Source organism: Rutidosis leptorrhynchoides, chromosome 1 (genome assembly GCF_046630445.1).
Source record: "Rutidosis leptorrhynchoides isolate AG116_Rl617_1_P2 chromosome 1, CSIRO_AGI_Rlap_v1, whole genome shotgun sequence".
Classification (NCBI taxonomy): Eukaryota; Viridiplantae; Streptophyta; class Magnoliopsida; order Asterales; family Asteraceae; genus Rutidosis; species Rutidosis leptorrhynchoides.
Genome location: NC_092333.1, coordinates 594828136 through 594845512, shown reverse-complemented (window position 1 = coordinate 594845512; position 17377 = coordinate 594828136). Strand labels below are relative to the sequence as shown.

The following is a 17377-nucleotide window of genomic DNA, read 5'->3' as shown; positions in this document are numbered from 1 at the left end:
AGTCTACATTTTATTTCTCTTTTAATTTTATCCACATACAATTAAGGGCATAATAGAACTTAAACTTCTTATTCTTTTCTATTTATGGTAGTGAACTATCAATTTGGAACATCCCAAAATAGAATACTGGACTATTAATATGGGAGGGAGGGAGTATAAAATTTCACCTTTTCAAAAATTAGTATAAGGGACCATTCTTGCAACAAACTAAAGTTAAACCATGACAACAGCAACTTAACATATTTGAGGAAGAGTCATGGGTAAAATAGAAGGGCCACACAAAACAAATTGCTTCACACAAATTTATCTTCCGAAATTATACTACAGTACTAGCTTTCTTTTTTTCTTCCTATAAATATACAAACTGGTGCAGAGTATTAGAGCTATCCCAAAAATTAAAAAAAATGGAGGAAATATTTCCTACAATTAATTTAAATAAAAAGAAGGGTGTATTTAGGGTTTCAATGTGTGGCGACGCTCAAGAACTCGAACAGATATCAAGAGACGGAAGTCAATATAGTTTGACCACCGGAATTTTACCCTCACTCGGTGCTCGCAGTAATCGTCGCGTTAAACTCCGTAACTTTATTGTTTCACCTTATGATCGTAAATACAGGTATACTCATATTCAATATAATTATTATCTATGTATACATATAAGATACGTATATATGTATATTTAATTTGTATATACGCTTGAAAAATCTATATGAAGCTAAATATGAGTGAAAACTATTATTATTTTTTAATATTAATTATTTAAATTCAATTTCTAAACGTTATTTTACAATTTTAAACACATAACCTGTTTGTATTATGGTTTTAGTAGTCTCTTATTTTGCACTGTTCATTTGATTATGATATACGTATGACACATATACAGTACTCCGTATTATGATATACATATGACACATATATAGTATAGTCAACATTGATAGAGAGATAAATACAGTATGTGTGTAAATACTCAATTGTGTATTTATGTGTAGCGTTAGAAGTTATGGTAAATTACTTTATTTATCAAATCATTTATTTTTGATTTGGTGAAACCGCCATTGAAAACGTTCCGTTGGGCGCTGATGTCATTAAGCAATCAGCACTTACGTTATTGTAAGATATGCATCATTATTTGTACAGTCTGATTTTGCAGATATAGGTGAAATACTGAAACACATTAAAGCATTCAGTCTCTCAAGTTGAAGTATGAACACACATACATACATTTCAATTATGCTATTATTATCATTATTTTTAATTATAAATAGAAATTTTTAAAAAGTTACCGTATTACGTTGAGTACTATGATTCTGCTGCATGCAGTTCACATAAGAACATGGGTGTCATTAAAGTTTTGTAAGTGGGTTTAAAAGTGGGTAAAGATTTGATTAAAAAGGAAGAAATAAAAAAATATTTTATAATTAAGGAATCATTTTGTTTTTACATTAGAATTTATTGTTGGTTTTACATCTACTATTTATTATTGTTAATAACCATTAATAATCTAAAATATCATCTTAAAATTGTAACTGTAAAAAAACAATTAAATTAAACTTAAATATAAATTTATAATAAGATGAGCACCTACCTTTTTAAGTTACTTTGTTCACGGTCATCCTGCTCTTATAATCAAAAGTTCACACCTACCTAAAGTGAAATGTTTCCTTTATAGTGCATTTTAATTTAGTTATATGAAATAAGGTATATAATTTCAGGTTTATGAGAGATTTTTTTTTATATATAAAATGCTTGATACTCCGTAAAAGGAAGGTTTGGACGGAGATAATTGTAGATTCGCTTGGCAACTTTGAAGGGAAGCTTTTTGGTCTTTTAAATTCACAAGAGTTTATAGGAATCTGGTGTGGTTCAATTGGGTGGTGCATAGGAGATGAAAAATTAAATTATTATAAAAGGAATTACTATGTGTGGACTTTTTAAAGTATTTCTATGTTATGATGTGATATTATAATTATGGAATTATCTAACCACAGCTTTTAGAATGGTTATTGGTTATTGATAAAACTTCATTTTTATTTCATCTACCACAATTGTGCATTTATAAATTGTACAATGCAATATGTTAATACATAATTTATGGTAGATGAAGCAAAAATGATAGTAGATATATAACCACCTTTTAGGATTGTGTTTAACATTACATTGTATGCATGATCAGTACTCCGTAGTTAGTAAAATATTTAATAAGATAGTTATTCAAAGTTAATGAACAGACAGATGATTGACGTTAGAGTATAATTCATTAATTCGTGTTTGAAAATATTAAACTCCTAGTATAATTTTTCACTTCTTTTGATGTCAATGATAGTAGATTCAAAATTATTCGAACTTGTTCGAAAATAGTTATAAGTGTACCAGCAGGGGCGGCCCAATGGGGGGTACAAGGTGGACATATGTCCAGGGCCCAATTTTTTAAAGGGCCAAAAAAAAAAAAATTTCCTTATACTAGTCAATGTAATTTTAGACCTTTTTGCTTATATTATCTTTGGGCCCAAAAAAAAATATTATCCTTGTACGGGTCTTGGGGCTCTTTTGCTTCGCACCGTCCCGGGCACTCAAATTCTCGGGACCGGCCCTGTGTACCAGTACTATCCATACTTTTTGATAGAGTTATCTGATTTTAATTAAAGATTTTCTGATGCTTATTAAAATGCATTGAATTGTTATACAATTTAATATTGTCACTTTAAAATCAATATATATTTCTATGTATAATATTTTCAAGTACGTTAACAACAAACTTAAATATCGTCGTTAGAAAATTTTTTTAATTCATTAATTGGTTATTAGAAATCTATTTTTACCATAATACATCACGTACCATACTTTTTTCTTTGTTTTCTTTTGAGGCTCAAGTGATTTAACTCGCTATGCGAGCTAACAAACCCCTTTGCAAGTTGCCAGATTTTACTTGATTAGAATATGACAATGAAATGAAACGAGATGAGTATATGTTCTATTTGTTTGCGTCTAAATTTGACTCCTTTTAGAGGAAAAGAATGACTTTGCATTTAGCGTGTCCACAAGGCCGGCCAGTACATTGTAGCCAACTTAAAATCAACATACGTGCACCTTTTTATTGGAATCTTGTTTGTATTCTAGATATACCTTTGTTATTATATTTAAGGAGTTTCTTGATGATAATTTAGGCATGTTTGATTCAAACTAGGCAATGAAAATAAAAAATGAAATGAGAATACTAACGGAATATCAATCCATTACCTACTTGTATATGTCTTACATGTTGGTGTACTCGGTTTATATTTATAACCAATTTAATTTCATATCACTATATTTACTTATTTGTTTACAAGTACATAATTTTTTAAACATAACAATATTATGCATGTATATTTAAGGGCGGAAGTAGTAAGGGACAAGCGGGGTCACCCGCTCGGCCGCTCCCAGTGGATTCGTAATTATTATTGCAAAAATTTTGGTTGATTTTTCTTGGTCCAAAAGTACTTCTATTTTGCCTCCAAAGCCTCCATATTTTGTCCAAAAATCTCTGTATTTTGCTCAAAAACTTTCATATTTTAATCAAAAACATCAATATTTTACCTAAATCATTCATATTTTGTCCAAAAAAATTGCTACGTTTTTAACTTTTTTTTTTTGCCCTCGGCAAAAAATATTTCTGTTACCGCCAGTATATATATATATATATATATATATATATATATATATATATATATATATATATATATACTAACAGAAATACATATTTTCTATATGTATATATATTACTACAATATACGTTTGTACGTATGCTTTTTTGTGTTACAATGGCAATAATACAATATACTCCGTGACTGATATTTATTTGTTAGTATGTAATAATATTTAAATAGAAATAATAAAATATAATATATATATATATATATATATATATATATATATATATATATATATATATATATATATATATATATATATATATATATGTGTGTGTGTGTGTGTGTGTGTGTGTGTGTGTGTGTGTAACCGTGTGAAATGTGAGAAAAATAAGGAACGAAAGAGAAATTTGTTGAATATCCATTACCATGTTTCATAATTTAGTGGTTAATGGGGTATTACCAGGGGCGGAAGTAGTAAGGGACAAGCGGGGGCACCTACTCCAGTAGATTCGAAATGTTTAGTGCAAAAATTTTGGATTTTTTGATTTTGCTCCTAGGAATTGATAGGTGTGTTTCTTGTTTGAATCCCACAAAGTTTTTCTGAGAACACTAAGATATATTGTCTATTATACTTTACTTCCATTGATATAAATCCAGATCATATCCTATGCATGACATGAAATATTTAAGTATAAACAATGAATGTTAGTTGTATAAACCTGCCTGTGAGATACTAACAATGATTAAATTTGTTCATGTAGTCCATAAAAGTAAAGACAACTTTTATTTATACAATTTTTATGAATGGATTTTAGTATAACCGAATTTAACTGATTTAACCAGGATATGGGAGACGTATCTAGTAGCATTGGTACTCTATACCGCTTGGGTTTCGCCATTCGAATTTGGTTTCCTTGAAGAACCAAGAAGACCACTTTCAATAATTGATAACATTGTCAACGCGTTCTTTGCAATTGATATTGCCCTTACGTTCTTCGTAGCATACCTTGATAAAAGTACCTATCTTCTTGTCGACAACCGTAAACAGATCGCTTGGAGATATACGAGCACTTGGTTAATTTTTGATGTTGTTTCCACAATTCCTTCTGAACTAGCCGCGAAAATCTCTACTGGATCCTTGCAATCTTATGGATTATTCAACATGTTTAGACTATGGCGTCTACGCAGAGTTAGCGCCATGTTTGCCAGGTACACACGGGCGAATCTACTTGTTATCAAGTGGGGTCCGGTGACCCTACTAGTTTGAAATTTTATTTACTATTAAAACTAAACTGTATAGGATACCACTAAATTTAACTATATGACCCGTATATATTTAGGATTTATAGTTTTTCTGAAGGTAAACGACCACTAAAGTATCCTTCAAATATAATTAGTTTTGAAAAAAAAAAATTGGAACCCCTTTTAATGTTGATCCTAACATAAATTTCAATTATATTTACTCGACGATGCATAAATTACATGATACTTCGTAGTAGAGCTCCCAAATAGGCGTGTTGGAGAACATGTCAAATTGGGTCTGGGTTGATCCAAATTTTTTGCCCATTTCATGATTTTCATACAAGTAACTAAGCTAAAACTCTAACAAAATTATATTTTTACGCCTGTTTTATAAGTTTTAGAATGGACTATATAGAAGTCTGTATACATTAAAACCGCACCTTACTTGATTTCTGCCTTTTGTGCAGTTTTGTTCTGTTAAATGTCTTTTTTGACTCATTTGACCCGTTTGAATGAACAGAAACACAAACCAAACAGAACGGGTCTAAATAACCACCTCTACTCCATTTGTTCTTGCAAACATACCAGTTATCTCAAAGCCATAGTTTTGTATGGTAACTTCTTTCTTTTTGGGAACAGGTTGGAGAAAGATAGAAACTTTAACTACTTTTGGGTTCGTTGCGCTAAGCTTATTTTTGTAAGTACTAGTATAGCACATAGTAAGCAAACAATGAAGGCTAAAGTGTTTGTGGGCTAACGTTGTGTGTATATTATGATCATTTTAGGTTACCCTGTTTGCGGTACACTGTGCTGGGTGTTTCTACTATAATCTTGCTGCTCATTACCCGAATCCTAATAACACTTGGATTGGGTACGATAACAAGCAATTTAAAGAAGACAGCCTGGGTGTACGTTACGTTACGTCCATATACTGGTCGATTACAACTCTCACAACTGTCGGATATGGTGATTTGCACGCTCAAAATAGAAGAGAGATGGTTTTCGTCATATGTTACATGCTTTTTAATCTCGGATTGACGTCGTATCTGATAGGAAATATGACGAACTTGGTTGTTCATGGTACCAGTAAAACTAGACAATTTGTGAGTATCTTTGATCTTGCATACTTTATATTTTTTGACAAAATATCACAAATGGTTCATGTAGTTTGTATCATAAATCACCGATGGTCCCTGTATTTTTTTACCGTCAAGGATGGTCCCAGTGAATTGCATTTGAATCATCGGTAGTCCCTGTGGTTTGCATTTTTTCGCCAAGGATGGTCCTTGTAGATATGCACCATAGGGACCATTGGCAATTCAAAATGCAAACCATATGACTATCCACGCATCCATGACGAAAAAAAGTACAGACACTACCGGTGATTTCTGATACAAACCAATGGGGACTATTCTTGATATTTTGTCAATTTTATTTGTATTTTGTTCATATGATTACTCTTTTTGATTTTTTAACATTACTTTATAGAGGGACACCATACAAGCTGCGTCGAGCTTTGCGTCTAGGAATCATTTGCCGGTCCGATTGCAAGATCAGATGCTAGCACATTTGTGCCTCAAGTTTAGAACTGATTCAGAGGGGCTTCAACAACAAGAGACGATCGATTCACTACCAAAAGCAATAAGATCAAGCATTTCACATTACCTGTTTTATTCGCTTCTAGACAAGGCATACTTGTTTCGTGACGTGTCTAACGACTTGCTCTTTCAGTTGGTATGTTCCATAACATACAATGCAAGTATATTTAGTAAACATACAATTTCGATTCAGTTTTAAAACAGGCATATTTACTTGAAGGTTTCTGAAATGAAAGCTGAATATTTTCCACCGAAGGAAGATGTCATTTTGCAGAACGAGGCACCGACAGATTTTTACATACTTGTTACAGGAGCAGTTGTGAGTGTTAATTTATACAGATTGATATGTCTTATATCTATTTATAGAGACACGTCTAATGTTTTGACGGTTTGATCAGGAATTGTTGGTTATGAAAAATGGAGTCGAACAGGTTGTAGGCGAAGCAAGACCTGGTGACCTTTGTGGTGAAATTGGGGTTCTTTGTTATAGACCTCAACTCTTCACTGTTCGCACCAAAAGATTAAGTCAGTTATTAAGGCTAAATCGTACCACGTTCTTGAACATTGTTCAAGCCAACATTGGTGATGGGGCTGTTATCATGAACAATCTCCTCCAGGTTTGTTTAAGATTTGAAACCTATCTTCAAAATAGTATCCATTTATGTTCCATGAAAATGAAATAGTTACCTTTCCTTTAAGCCCAAGGACAATTTAGTCATTTAGCATGACTAGAGGTAAACCTGAATCGCGTTTTGTTATCTTTTATAGCATTTGAAAGAGAGAGATGATCCACTTATGGAAGGAGTGTTGTTGGAGACAGAAAACATGTTGGCTCATGGCAGAATGGACTTGCCGCTAAGTCTGTGTTTTGCTACACTTAGAGGAGATGACCTTTTGTTGCAGAAATTATTGAAAAAAGGTCTTGATCCAAACGAGTCGGATAACAATGGAAGAACACCTTTGGTATGCAAATACCCACAATATTCATATGTATATATAACTGCAAATAAATCTTTACAGCATATACGTACATACACCTAATCTGATATGTATGTGTTATCTGTTATTCTCAGCATATAGCAGCCTCAAAAGGAAGTGAGAACTGTGTACTTCTGCTTCTAGATTATGGGGCAGACCCCAATTGCTCAGGTGCTTCTTTTAACCTTTTTTTTTTTTTGATAAAAATTGAAAAAAAAAAAAAAAAAAAGGTAGAAGGTTTTCCCTGTTCGGGCTACCCGGGAGGGCGAGTAGTCCGACCCCATATTCTGATGTACGCAGTCCAACAGGAGTACTCCTTGGCTGGTTCCAACCCTTCGCTCGCCACCACAAATATTCATCTTAGACATGATTTGAACTTGAGACCTCTTGCAAGGAACTCAGGGCCCCAACCACTGGGTTATCTTGTGATAAAAATTGAAAGCTAATCTCTATTCCATTCATAGAACTATTTTTAAGATGTTTTTAATCTTAAATTGGATTCAAGTTTTTTGGGTATACCTGGATACCTAATCTGCTTTGCGAACCGACTAACCCGCTTTGAGAAAATTGGATTCATGTTGGTGTACATTTATATTGATTACCTATTTTACACTGACCTATGCACAGATTCAGAAGGGAATGTACCATTGTGGGAAGCTATGATTGGTAACCACGAAAGGGTGGTCAGAATCTTAGCAGACAACGGTGCCAACCTATCATCCGGTGACGCGGGCCTGTTTTCTTGCATTGCCGCAGAGAAAAACGACTTGAATTTAATCAAGAAAATTATCCGCCATGGAGGAGATATAACACGTTCTAGAAACGACGGATCCACGGCTCTTCATCTTGCAGTTTGTGAAGGCAACGTTGAAATGGTTAAATTTCTACTAGAACATGGAGCCAACATTGACCAACAAGATAATCAAGGTTGGACCCCACGAGACTTGGCTGACCAACAAGGACAAGAAGAAATTAAGACCCTCTTCCTTACTGTAAAGTTCACAAACGACAACCAGTTCACCAGAACGGCCCCACTCCTCTCAATCCCTGAAGAGAAACGTGTCCGTGATACTCAGCACGTGAAGTTCCTTGGGAGATTTAAAAGCGAACCGACAATGGTCCAGTTCGGTTCGCAAGATGGTGATGACGTGTCAGTTGGGCGATCACGTAGGAGAAGAAGAGGTGATAATTTCCATAATTCTCTGTTTGGGATAATGTCTAATGTTAGAGAAGGTGAGAACGGTATAGATTTGGTGTCACCTAGGGTTAAAAGTGTAGCGACTGTTGGTGGGACCGAAAACAACGGTAGGGTGGTTGTAAGTTGCCCAGAAAAAGGTGATACTGCAGGGAAACTTGTTTTCATACCGAAAACATTCCAGGAGTTGTTGGATATTGGTTTAAAGAAATACGGTATTATGGCTTCGAAAGTAGTAAATAAAGAAGGGGCAGAAATAGATGAGATAGAAGTAGTTGTAGATGGTGATCATCTGGTGTTCGTTAGCGATGAAAATCGGACGGCTGAGGAATCAGATAGGAAAGATGATGAAACATTAACATTAACATAACACTAATCAGACTTTAACTAATAGTTTCTGTATTTCTCAAATTGGAAAGGATGCAAAGATGGTGAAAATCCGATTTACCACCACAGCATCAAATCTAATTGTTTTTTCTTGCTTACTTTTATATTACTTTATTACATAAACGCAACTAATAATCATAAAGATTATTTACTTCATATGATCTTATAGAAGGTGTTAAGACTTCATATCAGGAATAAAAAAAACAGAATGCAACACCTAAAGACAATAACCATGATATGAAAAAAGTACAAATTGTGAATTTTGAAGTAGACATTGTGATGCTGCAGCTGCACAAAATAACCAGCTAAAAAGAACATATAAATTTTATATGTATATATAATATCTAAGTATAAGTATATATAACATACTAATCACATTTTTTATCAATTAATTTATTGACTTGCCATCACAACCCGAAAAGACCGCAACTGAATCAGTTTCACTAAAAAATATTAGCAGTGTGGCTTCATGTGAGTAATAAAAAAAATTAAAATATCAATTTAGAAGGCTTTATATATACTCAACTGAGAAACCAAACTCTTCTGGCTAAATATCCAAGGAACAAGTAGTTCAGTGTGAAAAACGAAAAAAAAAAAAAAAAAAAACTGACAGTGATAGAAAAAAAGAATAAACGTTTAATATAAGTAAAAATAAACTGAATCCAACCATCGTGACTGTACCCAATGGTGCATAGCTCAGTTGGGACATCTTCGCCACAAAAGCACAAGTTCGGGTTGCTGGTTCTCAACCATTTGCCATAAAAAAATTGTTTCTTGAAGAGTTTTGGATCACGTGTCCATCAATAACATGCATGCCGACTTTTCATGGCCTGTTATAGTTGTAAGTGAGCAATAAAGTAAGAAAAAAGATACAAATCTAGTTCAAGGAAATTCAAAAGAGAAAACTAAAAACTGAAGTATTACTTGCGAGTGTTAGATTTGGCCATGTAATCTTGGTAAGTACTAAAACCATCTTTGAAATTTGAAAACTGTCTCTTCAGTAGTTTGAATGCTTTCAATTCTTTCGGTCCAAAACTTTTTTGCGGTTCGTCAAATTTAAATTTCAACGGGCAATCTGAGTCAAAAATCTCTTTCACGTCCTTTTGGCCAACTTTATATATCAAATTAGTATGCTTCTCATCTTCAAAAACAGAATCCTCCTTCACTGAATCTTCCATTGACAATTTACAAGAAAACGCAGCAGGCTTATATGAAGCAAACGATTGTTCATCACGAAACTCATCTTGTTTATCATCATCAGCAAGAGAAACGACATGATCATCACAACTTTTAGATTCCAACAATGTAACTTCATTAGCTACCTTAATTACTTCACCACACTCAAGATCGATTTCCGAGTCTGCAGCTACACTATCTGCTTTTAACATGCGAGTTTTATGAAAAGTCATTAAAACCGGAATGGGAATAACGGGGCCCACTAAAGCATTACTCGGCTTATGTTTATCTGACCACTTATTACTACGTGATGAGGGAAACCGTAACAAAAAAGGGGGTAAGTGAGGTTGGTCACACGGAACTTCCAAAAACTCAAAGGGTACATGCATTAGTTTCGTTGGGAGATGTGAATAATTAGAAAAGCAGAATCGTAAAATTTTCCTCGGTAAATTCGCCCAAACGCTCCTTAAAGCAATTTCATGTACACTCGTTGGCAAGCTAATGTCTTTAAAAACATCATGAATGTTTATAGACCCGTTTGATACACCGGAACCAAACTTATCCAATTGTTGACATATATTTTCATGAAAATCTTTCTTAAAAGAAGCGTTCTCCGATATTTCATTATCATAATTTTTAACTAATTCTTTGCTCAGAATTCGGGCAAGATCGGAGTTTAAATACCCTTCAAGCCAATCAAGTTTCAAGTACTGGAATTTCTTTTTAAACTTATATCCCTCTTCACCAGTTTCATACAAAACAGAATCTTCTGAACCTAAAGCTTGCTCGATGTGGCCTTTTCCTGAAGTTTTTGAATAATCCCACGACGCACAATATCGATGCGATTCAAGATTACCCGATGATGTTAATGTAACAAGTGTAAACCCGCCAAATATATCCGGGTCAAACAATTGAGACGAGATATCGCTATCAAGAATACCAAAACCCAAAACAAATTCTTTCTTTTGTTGCCAATTAATCCAATTAGGTAATTGGTCCTTACCAAACTCTTCTTTTACAAGACAACTACCGCAACGACAGTCGCCGGTAACTAACGAAAGATCGGAAGGGAGTCCCCATGCATAAAAGGATGACGAAACGGACTCTCTAACATGTGGGCCGTAGCAGAAAAGACTAAACTCACTGTTCCAAAAAGATCCCAATAAAATACCAAAGCCCGTTTCAGAAGCCCAACTATATGTAACATCGTCAGACATTGACCTTAAGTCAGACAGACTAGAAACCATGATAAAACTTGGTTGAGCGATATTATGAGTCCAACGTAAAACCGGAATCATTGGTTTTCTTACATCACAAACGAAAACCATGTGATTTGAAGCCACAGTGAAATGATATAGATCGGGACCCGCAATCGAGAACACGAGAAATCTGTCATGATTGACACCAAGTTTTAACAACGGGATGATACTGGAAATTACGGATCTTGAATCGACAAGAAAAACGATACTAGAATGGACAACGATCATGATTCTTGGATGCCAACTGAACTCACAACTCAACCAATTTCCTTTTTCGGAAATAAGAGACACGTCCCATACAGTTTTTAGTTTCTTCCCGATCAACTGTGGAGATGATATTGAAGGTCTAGAGCAAGAATTTAAATCGAATAAAAACAAATCGCCACTCTCGAGTAAGACCAAACTCTGCTCGGGTACATGTGGGCTCCAACAAGCATGAACAACTGAGGAACCTTTGAATTTCTTGCTACCGACTAATTCCAATCCCGGTGTAATTCTACCGGAATGTTCAACTGTGGTTCGAATGTTGTAGTAATGAACGGAACACATAGTGCAAACCAGCAAGTATCCAATTATAGAATCACCTGAAACAAATAAGCAAGTAGGTTACATTCAAAAGTTAAACCAATAATACAGTATCTACTTTAGGGAAGTTTGGACCAAAGTGACTAAAAATCAACCCGCCTAACCCATTTTGACTTGCTACACAACCCAACCTGCCCATTTTGCCATCTCTATACTATTAACAAGTAACGGATGAAATATGAACTGAAGTGCAAGAAGACTTAATGTAGAGCCAATAACTACACCCAAGGTTGCAAAATTCGCTATTCGGGAATTAATCGGGTCGGGACTTTGGAAGGAGTAATCAGTAATTCGGGTATTAATCGGGGATTAATCGGATTGTACTTTTTATGCATTTAGATATTAAATTTCAAAATTATATGTGTAAATATAGAAGAAAGTCATAAACATAAAAAATAAACTTCAACATAATAAAATCGTTCATTTTGTTTAAAACTCTAAAATTCTAATGTAAATTCATGTTAAATGTTGACCAAGTTTGACCTTGACCGACTTTGATCAACAAATCCGATTTTGATCCATAAACCGACGTTTACTGATTAATTAAACGGATTTTGGAAAATCGGAACAAAATCCTCTTAAAAAGGAGCAATCGGGGTTTTTTACAACAGTGACTACACCAATAAACCTAATTTGTTTGCTTGTCATTATTGCCAATGGGTTACAGATTTACAAACTCTAGTAGCCAAGTGATGATAACAAATCAAGAATAGCAATGTCTATGTAAAAAATTCTCTCAAATTGACACCAACAAAATGATTACCTGAAATACATTCACAATCAGCGAGCGGGCTCACTAAGATCTTAACGATCCGATGGCTTAACGGATTCCTCGATGTAAAAACTTCACTTTCATCAGAATCTCCTCTCGCATTCAGTCGTGAATTCTCAACGGACAATACAACAAACCCAACTTCATCAGAGTTGGAACCAGTAGGAAAGAATGCCAGAGTCGAATTTGTACCCGGACATCGAAGCAACTGAAGAGTATTGTGTGCAAGATGTCTATCGGGTTTTGATGTATACGATGCGAGTTGTGAGGCGATAGAAGTTGTTGTTGAAGGGAGGATAGAAGATGCTGTATAGAGGAATCTCGGGAGAGAAAGTTTAGGAAAAGGAGGCGAGATTTGAGGAGAGATTGAAAGTGAAGTGAATAGTAAATTGTGATCTTGTGGTTTAGAAGATGGATTGAAGATCAACGGTCCGATTTCTTTGGTGACGGTTGTAGGGGAGAGGAGCAATGGCGGAGAATGGACGGATGAGATTGGCCACAAAGATTTCCATTCATCTGATGTATCCATCATCTTGTACTAAATAGCCAAATATTTTTATCTGTAAACTGCAAAATCCAAAAGACAGTATATAATGATGAGTAGGTATACACATTTCGGTATTAAATATTAGAACAGCGTGTCCATATTCCATAGGAATGTAAAAAAAATCAAAGTGACTTCCTTCACATCCAACAATAACATATGTTGAAATTCTATTAAGTGATCTGCACTTGCATAATATCAAGTAGGTCGGTCATAACAAAATTACAAGAATAGGGTCGGAATTTCATTGTGACATTTTAACAAACAGTTGGCGGGTGCTCTTTGTTTAAACATTTCATTGCAAATAAATAAAGTAGCTGAACATATGTAGCAATCTATGTAGATTGAGATCTAACGTGATGGTAACATACAGTCACATCAATCAACCATTACATCTGAATCACACAGAAAAAAACAGGGCATGAAATAATACAGTACTAAAGAGTACATGATAGTCATATAGACTTAAAAGGAGATTAAATAGATGGTTTGGAAATCACCTGGGTGCCGAGGAGCAGGATGGCTTCTGGAAAATTGCAAGGGATTCTTTAAAACTAATTTTGTAATTGTCTTTTTGTAAAATCAATTTTGTAAGGGTTTTATTTTTTTGGGTCCACTACAATTACTCACTTCCTGATTATATGGGATTTGTAAATCTTATTAAAGGCTAGATATTGTTGGAGAGAATGATTTATTTAAAATGGTCAAAGGTTTTGATGATTTGTAGGTAATATCCTAATCCTTTCCAAATTTATATAAGGAAAAACACAACTAAAAGGCCATAAATGGTTGATTATGAGTAATCTAAATGAACTGTAAACAGCCATACACCATATACAAACAATACAAAATTTCATCACATATGAACACCTAATCAAGGACTTTATAGTTTATGCACATAATCACTTTCACTGACTGATTGGTACTAAAACGTTTGATCACACACAATCAAGTATTTGCTATATCGACATATCATAATCAATTTCAAATCGACCCTAATCTACATCCCAATAATGACTTCCTATTTCATGATAAGCAAATGCAAATACAACACTCACTTAAATGCAAATTTATCGCACTCCAATTCATTAGGCAAGTCACAATAAAGTTAATTTCTACTATTTAATTTCACAATCAATCTAATAAGCATAACAATTGTGAATAGGTAGGTTTCACTAATCAATCGAATCATCAATTTAATTAAATATTGTCAATTAATGTTTTAGAAAATCCTGTAAAATTTAACAAAAACAGCTTTAAAAGAATGGTTAAGAAATTAACTTACTTGATTCTTTGAACGTATATTTGATATTGATATTCGATTATTTGTAGGCGCGTATATGTTCAGTACTGTATTAAGGTCTTAGGATTACTTAGAGTGTTTATATGGTTATTATGTCAAAAAAATAAATAAATAAATAAATAAAAAGTTAAAAAAAAAAATAAAAAAATAAGTGACATTAAACGGATGTTTTGAGAGGGGAGGTGATAATCACACACCAGTTTTTAATCCATACACACTTAATTGACTAATATGCCCTTACAATTATAGTGGTTCAACTCCCTAGATGAATTTAAGGATATAATTATAAATTTTATGGTAAAAAGTGTGTTTGGATCAAAAACTAGTGTGTGAATATCACCTTCCTTTTGGGAGGGTTTAGAGAGAGACGGAGAAAGAACCCTTGAATTTGATTTTGTTTATTAAAAAAAAAAAGAGTAGAAGGTTTTTTCTGTTCGGGCTATCCGGGCGAGTAATCCGACTCCATATACGCAGCCCAGCAAGATTACTCCTAGCTGTTTCCAACCCTTACCTAACAACCACTAATTGATTTTGTTTATTAAGTATTTATTTATTAAGGAGGTATAAAAACTTACGTGTAAGGTAAATTAATTGTAAGACTCTGATTTGAATTTTAGGTACACAGCGCGCCGCGCAAAAACTAAATTAATTGTAACACTCTGATCTGAATTTTAGGTATACGGCGCGCCGCGTGGGTTTTTGCACGTCGCGCAGTTTAGTTGGCAGGTGTGCTGTTTTGTAATTATGCAAAATAAAAAAGAACTCTGTTGCAATTATGCATGTGGCGAGTTTTAAGACCAAGAAAGCAGATCTGTAAGCTTTCATTCTCACTTATAATTCCTAGAGAGCTCCAAAAGTTCTAGAGTGAGAAAGAGGTTCTAGTGAGAGAAAACCTCCAAAATGTGAAGAAGATGACTTAATCAACTCATTTTGGAGTGCAAGCTTTGTGTTCCAGCCATCTAACTTCGTTTGGGTGTTAAGGTAAAACCCTAATTCGAATTTTTGTTGTTTAATTTCGACTTTGGGTTAGGGTTTATGTTAGTGTTGAGTTATAAGCCTCATTTCCTTTGAAATTTGGGGTTGTTTTCGAAAAAGGATTCTGACATGGTTTATGTTAGTGCCGGTACCGCCAGATGAATTTCACATTCCGGTGGTCCGTATGTCTATTTTCGAAAAACGATTCTGACATGGTCTTTTTCAGTAAAAATCTGTTACACTAAATTCCAACAAACTGTGCATATTGATTTGTTCAAGAGTACCTAGAAAATGATTGATAGTAGTAGTACAATCGATGGTTTATTTTTATTCAAGGTTTAAAAAAGCGTGAGACATAGTCGGCGATCTGGACCTTTAAAAGTCGAGAGAAAGGCGAGACGGTCGAAATGTACGTTGACTTTTAAATATATAAATATATACATAAACACATATATTAAAACCAAAAAACTTTCATTGATCATTTTGTACCTATAATCGCTATTACCGCTAATATAATACTACAAAAAAGTAACAATAAACTACGTAGGTTGATCTCACCGACTTTAACCTAATTTTTTGACTTTTGACCGGGTTTACCCGAACTTTCCCGCCTTTGACCAAACTTTTTACCGTTGACCGACTTATTAGACGTCGAGACGAGCTAGTCGTCAAAAAGATGCAACGGCCATCGCAACGGGCGGCAACTGACGCGGTTTGCAACCATGTTTTTATTTCACTTTATTCTTGTTGAATATGTTGAATGGAAGGTGAGTCAATACTCACATGACAATTGAATGGTTGTTGAATATTCAAAGATGGTTGGTGAACCAAATGTGATTAACAACTGGATGCATGGTGGATGCTAGTCAAAGTTGGCAAATACTTACCTAACATTTTGGTTGGTGCATGCCATATGATACGAAAATTTAATTCCATTTTAGACTTACCAACCTCAATCTCATTTACTATAAATAGAGGTATGAGATAGTTCATTCTCTCCATCCCAAAATCATTTCTTTCTTTCATGTACTAAAAGAGTTACATAGAGAGTTTGTGAGTAATCTCCTAATTACAAGAGATATAAAGATTAATGTTTATCCTTGTAATTAGAGAGAAGTGTAATTTCTATTATTCTTATTAATGAAGCGTTTCTTTCCATGCCCGTGGTTTTTACCCTATTGGGGTTTTCCACGTTAAATCTCGGTGTCCTATTATTATCGTTATTTCAATTATTACTAGTTGTTTGCTATAATTCGGTGTCGCTTTTCTCAACAAGTGGTATCAGAGCTAAGGTCTAATATCTTGTGTGTATTAATATACTTATCGTATGCTCTGTGGTTGCCACGGGGGTGGATCGTCCACATCGGAAAATAAGTAAGATTAGTTTCACTCGATAAAAGTTCCCGGGTACTATTTCTCAGAAATATAGTATTGTCCAAAAGAAGATTGTGATTATAGCAATGTCTACGAAATTCAAAATTGAAAAATTTAACGGGAGTAATTTCTCGTTATGGAAATTAAAGATGAAAGCTATCCTGAGAAAGGATAAGTGTTTGGCGGTCATCAGTGGACGTTCAGCCGAAGTCACTGATGAAAAATGGGAAGAGATGGACGGCCAGGCTATCGCAAATCTTCATCTGGCACTAGCAGATGGCGTTTTGTCTAGCATAGAAGAAAAGAAGACGGCGAAAGAGATTTGGGATCACCTCGTAAAATTGTACGAGACCAAAT

General features: G+C 34.2%; 2 protein-coding genes across 2 annotated transcripts; one reads left to right on the top strand and one right to left on the bottom strand.

The window, feature by feature from the left end:
* Positions 1–415: 415 nt before the first annotated feature.
* LOC139843186 (potassium channel AKT1-like) lies at positions 416–9199 on the top strand. Its single transcript, XM_071833547.1, has 10 exons — positions 416–616; positions 4476–4841; positions 5514–5571; positions 5660–5977; positions 6363–6608; positions 6693–6791; positions 6871–7089; positions 7241–7435; positions 7546–7621; positions 8078–9199. The coding sequence occupies exons 1-10, from the start codon at positions 465–467 to the stop codon at positions 9013–9015; spliced, it is 2667 nt and encodes an 888-aa protein (XP_071689648.1). The 5' UTR covers positions 416–464; the 3' UTR covers positions 9016–9199.
* A 447-nt stretch (positions 9200–9646) lies between these two features.
* LOC139883729 (uncharacterized) lies at positions 9647–14736 on the bottom strand. Its single transcript, XM_071867869.1, has 4 exons — positions 14654–14736; positions 12816–13391; positions 9957–12051; positions 9647–9862 (listed from the first exon to the last, which is right to left on the bottom strand). Exons 2-4 carry the CDS (start codon positions 13354–13356, stop codon positions 9856–9858), a joined length of 2643 nt encoding a protein of 880 aa, XP_071723970.1. The 5' UTR covers positions 13357–13391; positions 14654–14736; the 3' UTR covers positions 9647–9855.
* Positions 14737–17377: the final 2641 nt, after the last annotated feature.

What these genes read in the sequence shown, in the direction of transcription:
- LOC139883729 (XM_071867869.1), bottom strand. Translation starts at nt 13,356, where the DNA reads ATGATGGATACATCAGATGAATGGAAATCTTTGTGGCCAATCTCATCC. An exon ending in TGATTGTGAATGTATTTCAG is followed by an intron (nt 12,052 to 12,815) that starts GTAATCATTTTG and finishes TATTTGTTTCAG; the next exon opens with GTGATTCTATAATTGGATAC.
- LOC139843186 (XM_071833547.1), top strand. Translation starts at nt 465, where the DNA reads ATGTGTGGCGACGCTCAAGAACTCGAACAGATATCAAGAGACGGAAGT. An exon ending in CCAGTAAAACTAGACAATTT is followed by an intron (nt 5,978 to 6,362) that starts GTGAGTATCTTT and finishes ATTACTTTATAG; the next exon opens with AGGGACACCATACAAGCTGC. An exon ending in ACAATGGAAGAACACCTTTG is followed by an intron (nt 7,436 to 7,545) that starts GTATGCAAATAC and finishes TGTTATTCTCAG; the next exon opens with CATATAGCAGCCTCAAAAGG.